Source organism: Artemia franciscana, chromosome 20, assembly GCF_032884065.1.
Source record: "Artemia franciscana chromosome 20, ASM3288406v1, whole genome shotgun sequence".
In the NCBI taxonomy this organism is placed as follows: Eukaryota; Metazoa; Arthropoda; class Branchiopoda; order Anostraca; family Artemiidae; genus Artemia; species Artemia franciscana.
In genome coordinates this window covers 19805053-19819091 of record NC_088882.1, presented here as the reverse complement: position 1 = coordinate 19819091, position 14039 = coordinate 19805053, and the positions used below count along the sequence as shown (strand labels likewise).

Here is a 14039-nt window from a genome sequence, read left to right as displayed (position 1 = left end):
ATATTAGAATGCTCTAAAATTGACTTGTTTTTCAACCTCCTAGCGTTTTTCAATATAAGAATTCGGGCTTCTTTTCTTGCAACTTCCACTTTGATAAATTGTTTTTCACGGTTAATGTCTACCACTGAATATTCAAAATCCAAATTCAAGCCAATTCCATCAGTAATTACTTTTTCAAAGATTTTTTTAGCTGATTCTTCATCATTAACTGGGACATTCCAAAGCAATAATTTTTTTTTCAGTATCTCTGCTTTCTATTCTCATAGTTCTCCCTTTCAATAAAGATAACTCAGATGTTAAACGAACATTTTCTTCCGCTAATAGAGATAAATTACTTTTTATCATTTTTTACTCACTTTCAACAGTAGCCATTCTAGGTTTTAATTCGGAGAATTCCTTTTGGGAGGTAGCAACAAAATTCTCAAGGTGTGATAATCGAGATTCGATGGACCTAACTGATCCAGATAAATCATTCAGAATTTCAGTATTTGATTGAATTGTGGCCAAAATTGTGCTAATATTGTCAGCTAACGACCTCAGTGAACTATTTTCTACTCCTCTTGAATTGGGCGAGCTCGAGTCATTCAATATTGAATTATCTGATGCCGATATGATCGCCATAGCTTCTTCCCCCCGTTTGACCTTCTTACGTAGCGAACTTCTGTATTCACACGTTTTTGTTACGTATACTCTGACCCCCCTCGTCAGAACCTCGCTCTTTACACTAAAGCTTAAATTTTGTTCCAATTTCTTAAGAATGACCCCTGAATCACAAAAGCCCTAGAATAAATAGTTGAAATTACTAAAAATACTTTAGCTTTAAAAAGAGCGAGGTACTAGGAGGAGGTGAGCCCATCATATGCCTAATAATTTCTGTTCCTTTTAAATTTTAATGATTCTCCTTACTTTCAGTTGAAAAAAAAACTTTTTCATATTTATTTTTTCAATGTATTTTTTAAATAATGCTAGATAATTCTGCGCTCCCTTCATGAAAAATTTCTTCTCCCATGACAAATTCCTCCAAGGAAAGTTCCCCCAACATATCCCTCTCTTCTCAACTCCTCCCCCTAATCTAAAAATCCCCCTGAAAACGTCTGTACACTTCCAAATAACCATTACTATATGTAAGCACTGGTCAAAGTTTGTAACTTGTGGCCCCTCCCACGGGGACTGTGGGGGAGTAAGTCGTCCCCAAAGACATAGTTATAAGGTTTTTTGACTACGCTGAATAAAATGGCTATCTCAGAATTTTGATCTGGTGACTTTGGGAAAATAATTAGCGTGTGAGGGGGCCTAGGTGCCCTCCAATTTTTTTGGTCACTTAAAAAGGGCACTAGAACTTTTCATTTACATTAGAATGAGCCCTCTCGCAAGATTCTAGGACCACTGGGTCGATACGATCACCCCTGGGGAAAAAACAAACAAACAAATAAACACGCATCCGTGATCTGCCTTCTGGCAAAAAATAAAAAATTCCACATTTTTGTAGGTTGGAGCTTGAAACTTCTACAATAGTGTTCTCCAATACGCTGAATCTGATGGTGGGATTTTCGTTAAGATTCTATGACTTTTAGGGGATTGTTTTCCCCTATTTTCTAAAATAAGGCAAATTTTCTCAGGCTCGTAACTTTTGCTAGGTAAGACTAAACTTGATTAAAATTATATATTTAAAATCAGCATTAAAATGCAATTCTTTTGATATAGCTATTGATATCAAAATTCCATTTTTTATAATTTTGGTTACTATTGAGCCCGGTTGCTCCTTACTACAGTTCGTAACCACGAAGTGTTTGATGGAAATGCATAGACTGGGTCCGAACTTGTCATTCCCCCGGCCGATAAAAATTGTGTCGCACTAATTGGTAAATTTTTGGATAGTCCTAGCTGAAGTTCTGTATGAACGCGTGTAAAAAAATAAAACTTTTCTTTGGTTTACTGCGTTAATTTTACTTGAGTTAACACCGTGGTTGTACCATTGTAACTGCCATCGCTGAAAATATTTGTTTCTTTGAAGATGATGGAAATGCATAGACTGGGTCCGAACTTGTCGTTCCCCCGGCTGATAAAAAACCATCTTCAGGCATTACCAGTGGCTTATTCAGAAATAATTAAAGTACTTCGTAATGAGCGTTTTTTTTCTAGCCTAGAGATAGTGAAAAACTACCTGCGGTCTACAACATGAGATAATCGTCTCAGTCACCTCATTTTGACATTTGCAGAGAAGGATTTAGTAAAAAATTTGGACTATGACCAGCTTGTACGATTTTGCAAGGATGAAACCTCGGCGGTTCCCCTTGTTACCTTGAGTGTTGTAATATTTTTTTATCTTGTTATATTTTTCCTTTTTGTAAATATATTTGATCTGGGAGATTTCTGCTGAAGGAAAACCGAGATTTCGGCTACAACCCTCAGCATAGCAATGAAGATTACTTTCACCGACGTATTGTTTACTTAAATAATAAAGTTTCTCGCTGAGGAATACCAGCCTGTAGTCTGGTTGAATTTTCCACTTTCAGTTTAATCACTTAACCTCGCTGATTGTATTATTCGTTGTTATAATTAATCTTAGAGGTCAGTGTGGCTGAGTTCCACATTTGGTTACAGTACATTTCCAAGTAACACACGGGTGCTGAAAATGCGTTTTTACTTAGAATATTTGATCGATGTGCTGCCAAACCCGCATTTTTCTTACGCGACACGAAGTGAATCGGGGGGGGGGGGCAGATTTAGTTCATGCTCATCCCAAGATCTGGCCCAAATGGCGCCTCTGTGGGACATCCTGTTGTCTGCTCATAAAATATATTCATAAAGATCGCAAATAATTACCTTAGGGCATGTACCGGACAGATCTCAAATAATTACTGAAAAAGACCCGCATTTATATCAGCTGCTCTCGACTGGAAAATATCACCCCTTAATACTTAAATAAATATATTTCATCAATGAAAGTATTGGATGATATTCTTTCACTATATTAAAAATAAGGAAACAAGCGGCCTTTTCTGACAATAATAATGAGCCCCCTCCTCCCCTAGTTGTAACTCTCAAGTGTCTTGATTGTGGCTTTTTCCTCTAGCATATTTCTCATAAAATTTAACTTTAGCCACTTTTCACTATCTTGAAAAAGGGTTTTAGGAAAATGAGACGGGGGTCCACACACTTGCCCTGAGAAGTAATTTTGAGGCTCTTGCCAAGCCTGTTTTATCGTCCTTTAAATAAATGAGCGTGAAACTCTGTATTCTCAGACGGGAGATAATGGTAAAACTTTTTAATAGTTTTTCTTGGAAAAATTATTTCTAAATTCCAATACTTGCATGACAATTTAAGTTGGAGATGGGGGGGGGGTCTCTGACAATAATAAAGAAGGGAGTGCGTTTAAATATTACATTTCAACGACGTTGTATTAAACATTTATAGCTATATTATAGCAAAAATAAAGGCAAAAATTTTAATTTAGGAATTATAAATACTTGGGTACATTATTTAATTTCTATTTTTGGATAGCTGAATTCTTTAGTTCCTTTTTAAAAACTTGTTTTTTTCTTTATCGTCGTAGGACCGTGAAAACTATGGTTTTCTAGCATCAACATAGAATTCATGGGGTGCAGTGAGTTAAATTTAAGTGGGGAGTGTCTTGATAATAAGATGTAGCTTTTCACTTCATGGAAACCATTGTCATCACTGTAGCTTCCAATATTCTAATCTTGGTTCACAGACCTATCTTCCAATTCTTCCAAAAATGTTTCATCTGTGAAAAAAAACCCACAAAAACACCCTGAGCCTTGGCTATTCTACATTCAATATCTTCACAGCCCCCCACCGTCTTAACTAATAATATTACCAAGGAAAGTGAAACTGTCAACTTGATCAATCTTTTCGTTACCCAACGTCACCTTTTCATCTTCATTTATTCCCAGCCTTAGCGACTTATTCTTCTAAATATTATTTTTCAAACCTATTCTAGCACCCTGAACTCGCAAAATCTTTGAAGGTTCATTCATTTTGCCAACACTTTCATCTAGGATACTTAAATCATCAGCATAATCCAAGTCCAGGAAAGTTCTTCTTCCCCATTTTATTCCCGTGTTCTGCTATTACCTTTCTTATGCTCCTTAAGACTAAATCTGCTTAATACAAAACCAGATGCCAGCATCATTTCCTACCTTATCCGCAGCAGTGTTATACTCGTACATCGCACAAATAACTTTAATGCATTTATCTGGTATCAAACAGTTCGTGGTAACGAACTGTAGTAAGGAGCGACCCGGCTCAATAGTAACCAAAACTCTAAAAAATGGAATTTTGATACTAATAGCTACATCAAAAGAATCGCATTTTAATGCTGGTTTTAAATATATAAGTTTCATCAAGTTTAGTCTTACCCATCAAAAGTTACGAGCCTGAGAAAATTTGCATTATTTTAGAAAATAGGGGGAAACACCCCCTAAAAGTCATAGAATCTTAACGAAAATCACACCATCAGATTCTGCATATCAGAGAACCCTTTTGTAGAATTTTCGAGCTCCTATCAACAAAAATGTGGAATTTTGCATTTTTTGCCAGAAGGCAGATCACGGATGCGTGTTTATTTGTTTTTTTTTTTTTTTCCCAGGGGTGATCGTATCGACCCAGTTGTCCTAGAATGTTGCAAGAGGGCTCATTCTAACGGAAATGAAAAGTTCTAGTGCCCTTTTTAAGTGACCAAAAAAATTGGAGGGCACCTAGGCCCCCTCCCACGCTAATTATTTTCCCAAAGTCAACGGATCAAAATTCTGAGATAGCCATTTTATTCAACGTAGTCGAAAAACCTTATAACTATGTCTTTGGGGACGACTTACTCCCCCACAGTCCCCGTGGGAGGGGCAACAAGTTACAAACTTTAACCTGTGCTTACATATAGTAATGGTTATTGGGAAGTATACAGGCGTTTTCAGGAGGATTTTTTGGGTTGGGGGAGGGGTTGAGAAGAGGGGGATATGCTGGGGGAACTTTCCATCGAGAATTTGTCATGGGAGAAGAAAACTTCCATGAAGGGAGAGCAGGATTTACTAGCATTATTTAAAAAAAAATTAAAAAATAAATGTGAAAAAGCTTTTTCACCTGGAAGTAAGGAACAGCAATAAAACTTAAAACAAACAGAAATTATTACCCATATAAGGGGCTCACCTCCTTATGATACCTAGCTCTTTACGCTAAAGTATTTTTAGTAATTTCAACTATTTATTCTACGGCTTTTGTGATTCAGGGATCATTCTTAATGAATTGGGATAAAATTTAAGCTTTAGTGTAAAGAGCGAGGTACTGACGATGGGGCGAATCCCCTCATATATGTAATAAAAACATGAGAATACAAAAGTTCTTTACGTAAGCTAATTTATAAGTTACGTAAATCTTTTACCAATAAAAAGATTCGTAAAAAATTAAAAGTTCTAGTTGCCTTTTTAATTAACCAAAAAATCGGAGGGCAACTAGGCTTCGCCCCCGCTCTTTTTTTCTCAAAATCATTCGATCAAAATTATGAGAAAGCCATTTAGCCCCCCCCCCCAAAAAAAAAAATATGCAGAATTTCGTTTTGATTATTCCTCTGCGAAGAGCCAAAATCAAAACATGCATTGATTCAAAAACGTTCAGAAATTAAATAAAAAAAACGAGTTTTTTTAGCTGAAAGTAAGGAGCGACATTAAAACTTAAAACGCACAGAAATTACTTCGTATATGAAAGAGGCTGCTTCCTCATCAACGCCCCGCTCTTTACGCTAAAGTTTTTTACTGTTTTAAAAAGAAGAATTGAGAGAAAGAGTCAAACTTTAGCGTAAAGAGTGGGGCGTTGATGAGGAAGCAGCCTCTTTCATATACGAAGTAATTTCTGTGCGTTTTAAGTTTTAATGTCGCTCCTTACTTTCAGCTAAAAAAACTCGTTTTTTTAATTAATACCATACAAGGGTAAGACCTTTGATAAAGCTTTTCTATCAACTGAATCAAACACTTGCTCATAATCTATAAATCCGAGAATAACAGGTGTTTGATAAATCCGCCACTTCCCAATTATTAACCTAGGAGCGACTGATCAACACATCCTCTACCCTTCCTAAGCCCGCACTGTTCTTCTCTTACTACTTTGTCGACAGCATCTTTCAGTCTGAAAAGGATGATATTATTAAGTAATTTGCTACCTACAGAGACCAGGCTAATCCGTCTATATTTACCGTACTCGATCTTATGTTCTTTCGTATGCAGTGATTAAATTAGGGCCAGTTTTAAGAAACTAATTTACCACATTATCAGCACCTGGGGACTTAAAATTTTTTAATCCTTTTAGCACTGTCGCTAGTTCATCCTCAAAAAACAAATCTTTCTTCACATCCAAGGTATCAGACATTTTTGCATTTTCCTCTATTATCTTTCCCTGCAACTGTATCTCGAATTAGAACATTTTCAAAATATTCCACTCATCTCTCTTTAACTCTTTCCTTATCTTTAATTGTGGTGCCTTTCCTATCTTTAACTGGGACAGACCCAGATTGACCACTCCCTCTCAATTTATTGATATGCCAGCACAATATTTTACTATTATGCCGTCTAGCTGCTGCATCTCCCAGATCCTCGACGTTCTTATCCATGGTCTCCACATAACATCTTTTTAGTTTATATCATAATATTTTTTCCACTTTCTTTATCCTCCTCTTATTTTATATGATCTATTACTCTAATAATTATTCTACAAGCCCCTTGTCTTCTTTATTAAACATAGTTTTTTTTTCACAAATATTACTAGCGCTGCTCCTAATTTTCATCCTTAAGACACCATTAGTAACTTCACAAATTATTTTCCAGAGATTATTCTATCCATCTTCTAGTCTAGATTGTCAAATTTTAAACTCGTTTGTATTCAACTGTTTCAAGACAGTTTCTCTCCAATTCTCATCCTGGAGTCTACCAACGTCATAACTTCCCGGGAGGCAGTTACCTATCCGAAACTTCAGCTTTAAATTAACCCTAGAGACTACTAGATGGTGATCTTTGCTTCAACACCAATAACAGCACTCTTATACACCCTAGTATCTTGTATTGATACTGGCAGTCTTCCGTTTACAATAACATAATCAATAAGGTTATCCGTCTTACCGTCCTAGGTTTGTTATTCATACAAAATTGCAGCAGTATGTAACCATCGCTGTTTTCTTTTCCAACAACCAATTTACTTAGCCGAGCTTACCCTATTTCTACCGACCTGGGAGTTAGTAATCTCCTAATAAAAACACCATTTTTTTTACCTGGGACCTTGTCTATTTGTTCCTGTAGCTGTAAATACAATTTATCTGAGTCACTACTATCTCCGTTAGTCGGTTCTACAGGAGCATATTCTACAATACCTAATACCCTCTACTTTTTGGTAATAAATTTAGGAATTAGTGTTCTGTGATTAATATCTAATACTGACTGTCTATGTACCCCATCTTTCCTGCCTGAGCAAATAAGTTCTATCTAGAAAAGTCAATCTTTAGGATTCAATTTTAAAAACTATTGATTATAGTTTGAATGTTATGTATTATTGTATATAATATTACATTAATATGTGAATAATACTATGGATATAAGCTAGCTTTGGGGTTGTTGAGAAGGAAGTGCGTTAAGATAACAGTTGTTACTTTACAATATACAGAATAATTGTATTTGACACATTTTGACTGTAGGTCCGCTACACTTTACCCCAACCCCACAAATATGAAAATATATAGTCCTAATTATATATTTCCATTGTGTTTTTCGGTTTCTTGATTTTATCAGCATTCGTTCCATTTGCAGATACACGGGTTAAAAAAAAGTGACATACTGCAAATGCCTACGAAATAATTTTAGATATATATTTGCACATTAGAATTGTGTCCTGCCCTAGGAGTAGGGGCGTAACTTTCTATGGGGCAGGGGGAAGGCAACTGCCCCTTCCAGGCTTCAGAACCCCCGGACCCCAGTTTGCGCCCCCCAGCAGAAATCTAGTTTCTTTAAGAATATTGTCAAAACTAAGATAAGCCTGAATTATGCAATTATCAACAGAAACGGATCAGTTTTCTTTAGTTTATATTTACCTTTATTTTACTATAAAGCACCTTCACTGTACTTTTATATTACAATATAGTACCTTTATGGTACCAAATGGCTCATTTTTCAGTCTTTACAGTCATTTCCACTTGACTTGGGAAAATTGGCTCCAGTTTTGCGCCCTCCCCCCATATTTTTGACGAAATTACGCCACTAGTAGCTACAACTTTTCTGCATATTCTAAAGTAAAAAATTGTTTTCTAAATATATGACCCTGCTAACAACGGGTCTGACTAGGAATTCTGTTTGTCGTGTGATCAAGTAGATTATGATAAAAGTGTCATTACAATTTCTTTCACTGATCTAACCTAAAAGGATTCCAGGCAAAATTACAATACCTTGGCAAGATTACAATGTCGATGCGAAAACCTGTTTACTCAGTGTATCGTAGCAACAAAACATCTAGTGTTCATTGTCTCAGACTAACTAAAGGAGAAAAGATGAAAATCGGAATTCTGGGATTCGGCCACATAGGTGATCTTGCTTTCTAAGTTAGGCTATTTACAAAAATAAATTTTTGGATAATTTTTTTTTGGTTATTAATCACATTTTTACTGTTATTGGCACATATGACTAAATGTTATCTGAATCCCTCTTGGTTTATACGAATAAAAGACTAAAGACACAAAAAAATATTCATTTTACTGTTCAAAAGCGAACATAGTCCCCGGAAAAATAAAACATTTAATTGAACAATTACAGTTTCGAAATATTGTCCGTTTACAGTCTATAGACACTTGGATAAAAATACATTTATTAATTTATGATCGGCAATATGGCAATGAATGCTTAACAAGGGTGCAATTTGGTTTGAAGCACGGGGAGGCAAGTACCCCTCCCAGACATCGGCCTCCCTCGACCCCATTTTACCACCCCCAGCCAAAATTTAGTTTCTTCCAAAATCTTGTCAAAACCAAGATAAACCTGGTACTTTTGTGTTGTATAATACACACTCGGTAACTTTTATCGCGAACATGAGAAATACCCAGTTTTCACTGCACTTATACCAGACCGGGTCGGTGGGAAAGTTTCCGGGAAACTACGTAAGAAACTACATAATAGCTATATTTTAATTAAATATTTAGTTTGTACTTTGGCTAGGTTAGTTTAGGTTTCGTATTTCATATGTGCTCTGGGCGGCCCCCCTTCCATGATTCTTTGTTGTAGTTTTCATAATTTTTTTACTAAAGTATTTTTTTTTCATTATATTTTGCTTTATTTCACTAGTATTCACGAAAATTCACTTATTGAGTGTGTATTATATTACACATAAGTACCTAAACCTGTATAATTCAAGCACCAACAGAAATAGATCAGTTATTTTAGGACATATTTACCTTTATAGTAGTATGAAGTATCTTTAAAGTGCTTTTAGAGTACTAAATAGTACCTTTACAGTACCAAATGGATTTTTTTTTGTTTTTAGTGTCATTTTTATTTGATTTTGGAAAACTGGCTCCCAAGGATTTTGATGAAATTACGCCACTGTTGCTAAATACGTGTCTGACCTGGCCTAAAATTCGATATGACGTCTTCGGAGGTCCTCTGACTTTTTTCTTCGCCTACTTGAGTGCTTTTGTCCTTATTTTGGTTACTATGAAAAATATATACTAATCACGAATCAGCCCCTGCAACATTCGATATGATTATCAAAATACCGATTTTCTGAAAAATATCGGTAGTCCGATATCGACTTTTCAATTATCGATATCTACGTTACGGTCTGCAGGGACACTGCTCAGTGTTCTGAATTGTGCTTAATCTAATGGTTCCATGATTTGGAATCTTATTCTAAAGTCCCAAAATTCTCGAGGTAACTTTCCAGAATCCTAAGGGTGCACACCTAGAGCCCCTGAGTTGAGAACCCCAAGGCAATATCTAGTAACAACTTCAAAACTCAAAAGCAAAAGTGCTCTTTTTCACAGAATGTAAATCTGTATGAAAGCGATTACCAGCTAAAAATCACGATTCTTAGGATTTGACTTACTTTGACTTAAGTCCCATCCGGCTTTGGTGGTCGTTTTGGTGCCTCTTTCCTCACCAGCGAATGTATGTGTCACCTATACTGTTCTCTGTTTTGTGCCATTCTGAGAAGACCAGGGAGGTTGTAATTGGAGAAGTTTTTCTTCCAGTGCTTCGGAGGGCGACCTCGAGAGCAAGAACCGTGGATGTGACCTTCGAAGGCAATTTTCGGAAGTTGGTCGTTCGGCATGCGCTGGACATGGCCAAGCCACCCGAATTGTTGGACGTGGCCCCTGTCCAGGATAATAGTGCTATATTCGTCTTTTGAGTAGGTCGGAGTTTGAGACTCGATCTACGTATGTTATCCCGGTGATTTGACGCAGCAGCTTTGTCTCAAACGCGGCGAGTCACCTGGAATCATCTACTCTGACTGTCCGCGTTTCACAGCCATACATAGCTATAGGAATGATGATAGAGCAGAATAGTTTAAGTTTTTAGCTTCATGGAAATTCGATTTTTTTCCTTTTTTTCTTCGAAAGAATAAATCCTACTCCTTGGCGATGAATTCCATCGTTACGACCTGACTAAAGTAGTGTTTTGTCCCCAACCTTTTCAACACCAGTTACTGGAAGATGTGTTTCTGACAGAATAATGATGTCCCATTTATACCAGTTGATTCTTCCTTAGCCAGGGTCCTTACATTCAGAGTTCCTTGTAACAATGTTGTTTTAGGGGTAAAAACGGGCAGGAGGTCTGATGGACGATTTGCCACGTTGGAAATTGGGGTTGCGGTGTAGACGGTCGTCAGGTTATCGGTAATCTTTCCAGCAGGGCCGGTCGTCACATCGGCGGTTACCCCAGACGCGGTATCTGGTTCGTCGGCTACCCTAGACGCGGTATCTGGTTCGTCGGCTACCCCGGACGCGGTGTCTGGTTCGTCGATTGCCCCGTACGTGGTAGATGGTATCGCATAGTCGTTGGATAAAACCTTAGATGCGTAGCACTGGTTCTTTAGTTTTCTATTTGAGAGCAATATCTGATGCTCAGGTAAATTTAGAGACAGTGGCAAGCTACACCTCTGTCTCTAGCAGAGGCCATTGACTCGTGTACGAGTTCATCCGCCCTTTACAGTACAGGACAGACAGAAATTCTGTCGTACGGACAGAAATTGCGATCGCTATATGGCACTTGGCCGAAGGGAAAGTGCCATAAAAAAAGAATACTCAGCGACATATTCTTTGATACTTCGAATAACTATCCCATCTGGATGAAACTTAATAATTTACAAGAGGACACATCCAAGTTGCAAATTTTGTCGAGTATTTAGTAAACTAGAAATATAACTATCGGTGAAGTACTGGTAAAAGAAGTAACTGGGACATCACTTTTAATTTGTTTTTAATTAAAACTTGATTACTCTGTAGGATAGTGATGCTGGGACGTCAAGGGACAACCCATCGGCTACCGAAGTTTTACCGACAAACGAGCAGACCCTGGACGTGAGACACATTTCTGAGGAGACAAATCTGCGCGAACCACAAACGGAGGAAATGGCTTCCAGAACGATCAGTACCAATTTGTCCGTGAACCCGTATGATAACCCCTGCCAACCAGTTTTGACTGACTATCCCGCCACTACCATCGGGAATCGCACACGAAAATTTAACAGCTCCTATTTCTTGGCATACCCATGGCTCGAATATTCGAAAGAACAGGACTCGGTGTTCTGTTTCAATTGCCGACATTTCAGTGGATCCTCGCTAAGATCAGGCGAAAGGTATGGAGCTAGAGCATTCATTGACGTAGGATTTAGAAAGTGGAAAGACATTTCTGAGCTGATACGGCAGCACGAAGACAGCGACCGACACAAAGCATGTACCATTTCTTTGACTCAGTTTAAAGCTATTGAGACGGAGGCGGCCGAATCTGTTGCGTCATGCCTCTCCAAAGAACGCGAAAAGGAAATACTAGAGAATAGACAGTACGTAAAAGCTCTACTAAAAACTACATCATTACTTGGACGGCAAGGTCTTGCGTTTCGTGGCCATGATGAAGGGGAGTCTAGTGCCAATCAAGGGAATTTCGTAGAGACTGTACATCTTTTAACAGAAATCAACCCGGACTTGATGAAAAACTCTCGTAAGGCCTATGGCCATTACATGTCACACGAGTACCAAAACGACTACATTGAGGTCATAGGAAATGAAATCAAAAGTTCTATCGCGAAAGAAGTCAGAGAAGCAAAATATTTTGCCGTTCTTGCTGACGAGACAAAAGACCTCTCGAAAAAGGAACAACTCGCGATCTTAGTGCGCTATGTTCATGACCTGAAAATCAAAGAAAGGGTCATAGGTTGCTACCACATGCGCAAGGTTGACGCTGAGAGTTTGGCCGACTTCATTTACAACGAAATAAAGGGTATCGGCCTTGACTGGTCAAAGTGTGTCGGACAGTGCTATGACAGGGCCAGTGTAATGAGCGGACACTTTTCAGGAGTACAGGCTTACGAGTGGGTGATCGGATCTTAATGAATTTTGATATTTAGGAGGGCCTCGTGACTCACAGCTTTTATTTTAAATCCCAACCGGCATTAAGCCTCTGATTTTCTTTTTAAATCAATCTATTGATTCTTAGAATTTTGCTAGAGCTCATACCAAAGTGAACAGATCCGTTCCAATTATGTCAATCACGTATCTATAGCTTGTGCTTATTATTCCCATCAAGTTTCATCGTGATCCCCCCACACTAAGCGTTTTCAAAGTTTTTAGACCCCCCCCCCAATTCCACCCCACTTTAATGACTCTGGATCCGGTCAGAACTTACAGTAAGAGATCCGATTTAGGAGGTCCTTCTAAATATTAAATTTCATTAAGATCCGATCACTCCATCGTAAGTTAAAAATACGTAATTTTGTCTAATTTTTCAGAATTAACCCTCCCCCACCCAACTCCCCCAAATAGAGCAGATCCGTTCCGTTTATGTAAATCACGTATCTAGGACAACTGCTTATTTTTTCCACCAAGTTTCATACTGATCCCTCCACTCTAAACGTTTTCCAAGATTTTAGGTCCCCCCTCCAACTCCCCCAAATGTCACCAAATCCGATTCAGATTTAAGATAACAGCTCTGAGACATGATATCCTTCTAAATATCAAATTTCATTAAGATTCGACCACCCGTTGGTAAGTTAGAAATACTTCATTTTTTCTATTTCTTCCGATTTGACCGCCCCCCCCACTCCCCCCAGATGGTCGAATCAGGGAAACAATTTTTAATTTAATCTGGTCTATACGCCTGCCAAATTTCATCGTCTTAGCTTACCTAGAAATGCCTAAAGTAGCAAAACCGGGACCGACAGACCAACAGAATTTGCGATCGCTATATGTCACTTGGTAGATATCAAGTGCCATAAGAACTAGGACGTGAATTGTACATAATTACAGTGGTGCCATTTTGGGGGGGCAGGGGGGGCCATGGCCCCCCCCCCTGATTTCTGGAGGGGCCCAATTTCAACCACGTAATTCTTTGTTTATTCGTCCTTGTTCTACTTTTTTCTCTTTTTTTACCGTATTTCTACTGTGAATTATTACTAAATAGCAAATTCAAGATACTCAGCATAAAAGTTTAGTTCTTTTGACGTATCTATTGGTATCAAATTCCGTTTTTTAGAGTTTCGGTTACTATTGAGCCGGGTCGCTCCTTACTTACAGCTCGTTACCAAGAACTGTTTATAAGATAATGCTCAGACAAATCTTGTTGAGTTTCTTCTTTTGAAGAGGAAAGATAGAACAAAAAGCGACAAAGATAAGAAATTTCAAACCTAATAAGTTTTCGTCCGCATGAATTACTATGGCTAGCTTCAGTTTACCTTGCTTCAAAAAGTGTTTAATCACCCGACAGCAGTACTCGTGCATCATATTTTGTGTTTATTGATTCTAGGTTAAAATATAGAATCAAGGGAATGATAGCTTTGCAAGG

General features: G+C 37.9%; 2 protein-coding genes across 2 annotated transcripts in view; one reads left to right on the top strand and one right to left on the bottom strand.

Moving 5' to 3' along the window:
• LOC136039868 (dynein regulatory complex subunit 2-like) overlaps positions 1–8486 on the bottom strand; it is a 69159-nt gene extending 60673 nt beyond the window's left edge. Inside the window, exon 1 of the mRNA XM_065723810.1 lies at positions 8438–8486. The gene's annotated coding sequence lies outside the window, so the exon portion shown is untranslated. The remainder of the gene's footprint in view (positions 1–8437) is intronic.
• LOC136039869 (aspartate dehydrogenase domain-containing protein-like) overlaps positions 8458–14039 on the top strand; it is a 35854-nt gene continuing 30272 nt past the window's right edge. Inside the window, exon 1 of the mRNA XM_065723811.1 lies at positions 8458–8573. Within this exon, the coding sequence (XP_065579883.1) occupies positions 8459–8573 (115 nt within the window). The 5' untranslated portion in view covers position 8458. The remainder of the gene's footprint in view (positions 8574–14039) is intronic.